Consider the following 7,038-nt stretch of genomic DNA (forward strand, 5'->3'; position numbering starts at 1 on the left):
CTCTACACAATCTGCACCAACCACTGCGTTTAGCTCCAGTGGAAGATAATAGAGGTAGCTACAGCTACTCAAGTTTCGGCAGCACCGATTCAGGTGTGTTGTTTTTTTTTCAACAAATGCACTCACTCCATTTGTAACAATCAAGATTAAAAAAAAATTGGCCGGAATTCTCCTTAAAGGGTCTCTATGCAGTTTTGGCCATTTCTTCGCCGTTTTCTCCTCCAGGTTTCTCTACAGAGCTCTCCCTACGGCTCTGAAATAGATATTTGGCAGTTCCTAATTTACTTGTGTCTTACTGCTCACTTGGTCAATCTGCCGTTTTCCTCTTTCCCCCAACAATGCTTTCCTAGTTTTCTTTTTTGACGATAGTGTGAAAAACTCCATCGCTACCTTGTTAGCCGGTCCTGAATGGGCGTATGTGTGCGTTCCAGAAGCAATTTATTACTTTGTGAGACCTGATGACTCCAAGAGGTAAGCGGATCCAAGAAGCGTAACTCCTATGGCGCCATTTTAATGCTACAAGCACAACCCACCGTTAGCATGCCATTGACTGTCATTATTTTGGCGCCACGTTGACAGCAAAAACTCCATCTGAGCATTTAAAAATCACGTTGTCCATTGTTTGTTTGTTAAAGAAACACAACAATGTATAAAAGGCTCCTTGTACTCATGTTATGGCTCCGTAGCAGACGGTTTTGTAAAACTAGGCTAACGACTGTGTCATAACAAAGCGACTTGCTGTCGTGTAGTCGACAAATCACCATATTGTCAGAGAAGCTGCAGATAGTTTTCGACTTACATTAGCTGTTAAGTTTTAACTACTAATGTTAATTAGATGTGGTCTATGTATACTCCTACCATATACTCGCTCTCCGTCTCTGCTGATTGGTAATGATTGAGTTTGCTCTGGAAAAGCTACTAGGAGACTTACAACATTCAGACAGTTTGCTCACGTCACATCCACGTCGCCAAGCTCCAGTTGGAGGCTTCGCAGTAACGCTCAGCTATCTATATATAACGTAACAGTGTTTATAATAGTTGGTACGTCAGTTCTACTTGTGCTCATGTAAAACACCAAATCACTAAATAATTGTCTTTACTATTACTGTAAAGTCTTAATTAGCTGTAAACCTGCTAAGAGAACGTTAGCCTCCACCGGGACGCTGACGCTAGTTTAGTCAACAACTATTACAGCTAACCGCTAGCTGACAGCTTGAGTAAGCCTTTTAAATCGTTACTCAAACAGTGGGAAAAGCGGACTAGATAAATTAAAACTTTACAGTTTTAATAAAGGCAAGTATTGAGTATTTTAAATGAGCCAAGTAAAGAGAACTGACGGAACAGCTGTTACATATTAAAAGTTATTTCATTCATTCATTTTACATGCTGTCTCAGCTAGTAGTACGCCGAATTAGCTGTTAGCTAAACTAACGTTAGCTTTCCCGTGGAGGCGAACTACTTTCTTTAAACTGTATGTGAACAAATCTTGCAGTGTTGTAAATCCGCGTTCATCGGATATCATATGCACATGCGCAGAACAGATGTGCTGGCAGGAATGTACGACAGGACCCCTTCACTGGTCTTCGTCCAAACAACGGGGTCTGTTGACATTTCTTTAACCGTGCTATGCCTCACTGGTCACCGTTCAGAACAAAGGGGTCGTTTGGTCCTTTCTTTAACTGTCTATTAAAAGACACTCTTGCAACTTTCGGCGGCGGGTGATGCTTGGTGGCATCAAAATGGCGCCATAGGGAGCTTCGCTTAGAGAGGAGAGGCTTAGGACGACACCATTCAACTCGAAAAAAGTATTAACCCTTCCCATGATCCGAAACTGTTCAGTTAAGAGAAATTAAGCTAACAAGGCATAAACTCCCCTTAACTGCTAATGATGATTAAATGGAACTAAATCTAGTTAACTCTGGCAGCTGAAAATATGTTGACTATGAAACTATTCAAAAATTGCTAATAGCCGCAATGCTAACGGAGTGACTACAACGCAGAGCAAAAAGACCCCAGCTTGATAATAATACCTACCTTTGTGAAAGTGCTGTGAGCAAACAAGCATGTCTTTGGAAATATTGTCGAAAGTGATGGTTTTCCTCCGTAAAGCGGCGACCCAAGCCATCCGACGCCTTGGTTTTCTTCGAACCATGTTCCTTGTGTCTTTTTCCAAGTAGGAAAAGGTAAAAACTATAGCCCTACGATTTATCAGGCGTTTGCCCTCAATCGTGAGACTTATTACAGCAGTTCACAATGCAGAATACTGACCATTTTCTTGAATAACCTTATTATCAATAAACAACGTCAATCAATAGAATGCAATTACCTACTATAAAGTAGCTACCGGGACGTCGTTGTTCTTCTTCTGGTTGAATTCCGGCAGTGGTTCTTCTCTTCATTATTTCCGGCAGACTAGGCACCGATAGTGCATTGCCGCTCCCGCCGGTGACAGTCTATTACATATTAATGCGATTGTAGCAAGATGCAGGAAATGGGTTAATACAATGGAATGGATATTTTTCAACTTGATACATACAAAGTTTAACGAGCATATGACGATATACATGACAAAACAGCGCAATACTTTAATTTTTCAAAATAACTTATATTTCACTAATTTAGATAACAAAAAACTCTTTGGTAACTCAAATTGCAAATAGATAGAATGGCCTTTATTGTCGTTATACACCAAGTGCGTACTGTGCAACCGAGATTAAAGAAACCACCACGCTCAGTATATATATATATATGTATGTATATGTATATATGTGTATGTAACATACATTAATAGTTTTGTATACACATTGTGCAAAAATATATAGTTTGTGTATCAAAAGTCCTGAGTAAAAAGATTGCACCGTTGAGATTAAGTGATTGAATGGTTAAGCATAATATACTAATATAGAATATACAGCATATATAATATGAAACTAAATATAAACAGTCATCAGTTATTAATAACAGCATCAAATCATCTTACTCAAATTGTAATGTTCCAGACATGTATTAGTCTTCATATGATATATACACACTCAGATGAAGAATGTATATGAACAGGCTCATGTTCAGTATTTAAATATACATCTCCATCAGATAAAGTTACATTTTTTTTCATATTGCATTATGTTTAAATCATGAATTGCAAGCACTTTCTACTAATACAATTCAATTTTTTCTCTTCAGATATTCACTCACATTCAACTTGGCAAAATAACTTCCGTTTGCCTTGTTGTTGTACATAACGACAACAAATATATATATATATATTTAAATCGATAAGAGGTCCACTGCTTTGGAATATTAAAATCTTTAGGACACAGTTAAAGAAGTTTCTCAGTTCATTTGAAACCTTAATGGGAGTATTTCTATTGGTTGCATATATTTATAGTCTGTTTCTGTTTGCTTGCTGTAGTGAGCGGAGATGGGTGTGATTGTGGTCAACTTTCGCACTCTCATAGGTCCTTGCAGCACTGTTCTGAACAATTGCAGTTTCTGCCAGACTCTTGTAGGGGATCCGATGAAAGTGCGTTACAGTATCCAGTCTGGAGACAAGAGACAAAATCGTGACAGTTTTTTTCAGCACCAGTAAGGTGAGTGTCGACAGAGTTTTGCAATATTTCTGAGATGATAGAAGAGATCTTGCAGGGTTTTGATATGGGCTTCAAAGGTGAGTTGTGGATCAAATCTTACACCAGAATTGGTGACTGTTGTGGAGAGGGGAATTTATTGACAGAGATAGTTATACCGGTTAGGAGGATGACTGGACTTGATGTGAGGTGCCAACAAGGATTGCCTCGGTTGGGGAGCTGTTAACTGGAGAAAATTGTGTTTCATCCACCCCTTTATCTCCTCCAGAACAACATATCACAACCCAGGAGACTCAACTGAACCAGGATCTGATTCAGTCTGACCCGTTTGCTATGTGGATTATTAACCCTTCCGGTCAATTCAATTCAATTCAATTCAATTTTCAATCAATTTTTCAATTCAATTTTATTTAAGTATCAATTCATAACAAGAGTTATCTCAAGACACTTTACAGAGTAGAGTAGGTCTAGACCACTCCAGAATTACAATGACCCAACAGTTCTATTAGTTTCCTCCAGAAGCAAGCACCAGTGCGACAGTGGCGAGTAAAAACTTCCTTTTAGGCAGAAACCTCGGTCAGAACCAGGCTCTTGGTAGGCGGTGTCTGACGACGGTGGGGTTAGTGAAATAACAAAATAGAATAGAAAATTGTAGTTTGTAGCAGTTCTTTGTATAGTTTCAGGCATAGCAGGGCACTGTGCGGCATTAACAAGGCACAGCAGGACATAGCTGGGCACCGCAGAGTGTAGCAGATGAACATGGCACCGCAGAATGTGTAGCGGGACCATGGCGACAGCTGCTACCCTGATTTTGGAGCATCTCTGATCCGAGGGAAAATGCTGGGGAAAAAGAACATAAGGACTCCGGGTAATGACTCCCAGATCTAGGTTAGTAACACGCATTTCTGGGACAGGATGCACAAAATGAAAAGATATGGAAGATAGAGGAGAGGAGCTCAGTGTATCAAAGGATGCCCGCTGTCTAAACATTACAGCAAACAAGAGAGGACAGGGTAAAGAGAGGAGCCTGGTCGGCTAGAAACTCTCCCCAACCGGATCGGGCGTATGTCCAGTTCCCTTTATTTTTATTATATGCTTGATTATATATAGATAAATCTGACAACTATGACGAGAAGCAGGTGTGGCCGGGTTAGGCGGACGCTAAGACTCCTCCTCCCTAAACAATATTCAATTTATTACCCAACACTGAGCTTTATCAAGAGGAAAGTCTTAACCTACTCTTAAATATGGAGACGGTGTCTGCCACCCTGGAACCTGGTTCCACAGCGAGAGGAGCCTGAGACTGAACGCTCGGCTCCTGTTCTACTTTTAGAGACTCTAGAGACACAGTAACCCTGCCACTCTGGGAGCGATATGATTTGTAGGGTTGTAAGGTACTATGAGCTCTTTAAGATAGATGGTGCCTGACCATGAAGAGATGCTTTGTAGGTGAAGAAGGATTTTAAATTCTATTCTAGATTTTACAGGAAGCCATGCAGAGAAGCTAAAACAGAGAGATGTGGTCTCTTTTCCTGGTTCCTGTCAGACACTGCTGCAGCATTCTGGATCAGCTGACAGAGTCTCTTATGGATTTTTTCAAGCGCCTGATAACAAGAATTGCAGTAACCAGCCTAGAAGTAACAATGCATGGACTAGTTTTTCTGCTTAATTTTAGACAGATCCTGATTTTTTGCAATATACGTAGGTGAAAAAAGCGATCCTGAAATTTGCTTTATGGGGAATTAAAGGACATGTCCTGATCAAAGATAACTCCAAGATTCCTCACAGTGGTCTGGAGGCCAGGTAATGCCATCCGGTAACTATCTCTTTGGATAATGCGTCACGGAGGTGCTGGGTCCCAGAGCATAACTTCAGTTTTATCTGAGTTTAATTAGAAAATTACAGGTCTAGATTTTATATCCTGAAGGCACATTTGAAGTTAGCTAACTGATTAGTTTCATCCGGCTTGATTGAAAGGTATAATTGAGTATCATCTGCATAACAATGAAAGTTTATGGAGTGCTTCCTGATAATATTGCCTAAAGGAAGCATATTAAAGTGAACAGGATTTGGACCGATCACGGATCTTTAATGCCAATTAAATGTTCCAACCTCTGTAATAAGATATGATGGTCATGTATCAAATGCAGCCTAAGATCTAATAACACAAGTAAAGAGATAAGTTCTTTGTCTGAAGCATTAGGAGGTCATTAGTATTTTCCACAAGTGCTTCGTCTCTGTACTATGATGAACTCTAAATCCTGACTGAAGTCCTCAATAAGCTGTTGTTATGCAGAAAGTCATACAGTGGTTTGGCGACTGCTTTCTCAGAATCTTAGGAGAAATGGATAGTTTTAGATATAGGTCTATAGTTGTCTAAAACATCTGGATCAAGGTTTGGCTTGTTTCAGAGGAGGTTTAATTACAGCAACTTTAAGTGCTGTGGTACATAGCCTGTATAAAAGACAAATTGGTATATCCAGTAGCGAAGTGTTGACAATGGTAAAACTTCTTTAAGTAGCCTAGTCGGGATGGGATCCAAGAGGCAGGTTGAGGAGTTAGATAAAGAATAATTGAATTAATTGATAAAGATCAAGTGAAGCAAGCAGTCTAAACATGTATCTGTTTTTACAGCTGTTTCTAAGGTTCCTGAGTTTATGAGATAAGTCAGTGCCAGTTAAAGGCAGTCTTGGTGAATTTTGCTTCAAAAGTTATAATTTTATCATTGAAAACCTCATAAAGTCGTTACTCTAGAGCTATGGGAATACTTGGCTCAGTAGAGTTGTGACCTCCCGTTAGCCTGGCTACAGTGCTGAAAGAAACTGGGGTTGTTCCTATTTTCCTCTCTATAAGACGAGTAGTAGCTGCTCTGTGCATTATGGAGGGCCTTCCTATAGTTTTAAGACTATCTTGCCAGATAAACGAGAATTTTTCCAATTGGTGGAACGCCAAATCTTCTCAACTTTCCGTGAATTGCTTTAATTTGCGAGTTTCAGTGTTATACCATGGAGCTAACCGTCTTTGTTTATCTTCTTTTTATGAGGGCAACGACGTGTCGTTCGCAACGAGCCTGCTAGCACTATCAACAAAATGATCGATTGGGAGGGACTGAAAATTAGCATAGGATCCTCCGTTACTTTTGGGACTTGGTAATGAATTAATCTAATGGATCACATCCTTAAATTAGCAACAGCACTATCTATCATCTGTATAGAAGGTTTTGCCTAAGCGGTGGTTCAGCAGTATAAACTCAAAAGTAATCAAACAGTGGTCAGATAGAAAGGATTCTGTGGGAACACTATTAAAGTTCATAAATGTTCAATTTCAACACCATACACCAGAACAAGATCGAGGGTGTGGTTAAAACGGCGAGTCGGTTTATAAACACTTTGAGAGAAGCCAATAGAATCTAAAAGAGAAATAAACACAGTACTAAGGCTATCATTCTCAT

The 7,038-nt window shown here is 39.7% G+C and overlaps 2 protein-coding genes and 1 pseudogene across 2 annotated transcripts in view; 1 reads left to right on the plus strand and 2 right to left on the minus strand.

Moving 5' to 3' along the window:
- Positions 1-2,119, minus strand: part of LOC116673697 (oocyte zinc finger protein XlCOF8.4) — a gene marked incomplete in the record, with an annotated part of 34,635 nt that extends 32,516 nt beyond the window's left edge. The window contains 1 exon segment of the mRNA XM_032505923.1: positions 2,035-2,119. Coding sequence (XP_032361814.1) covers positions 2,035-2,065 — 31 coding nt within the window.
- LOC116673699 (zinc finger protein 431) overlaps positions 1-7,038 on the minus strand; it is a 193,334-nt gene that overhangs the window by 104,745 nt on the left and 81,551 nt on the right. The gene's annotated exons all lie outside the window — the stretch shown is intronic.
- LOC116673702 (gastrula zinc finger protein XlCGF8.2DB-like) overlaps positions 1-7,038 on the plus strand; it is a 325,201-nt pseudogene that overhangs the window by 47,806 nt on the left and 270,357 nt on the right.

This window comes from Etheostoma spectabile, chromosome 24 (genome assembly GCF_008692095.1).
Source record: "Etheostoma spectabile isolate EspeVRDwgs_2016 chromosome 24, UIUC_Espe_1.0, whole genome shotgun sequence".
Taxonomy (NCBI): Eukaryota; Metazoa; Chordata; class Actinopteri; order Perciformes; family Percidae; genus Etheostoma; species Etheostoma spectabile.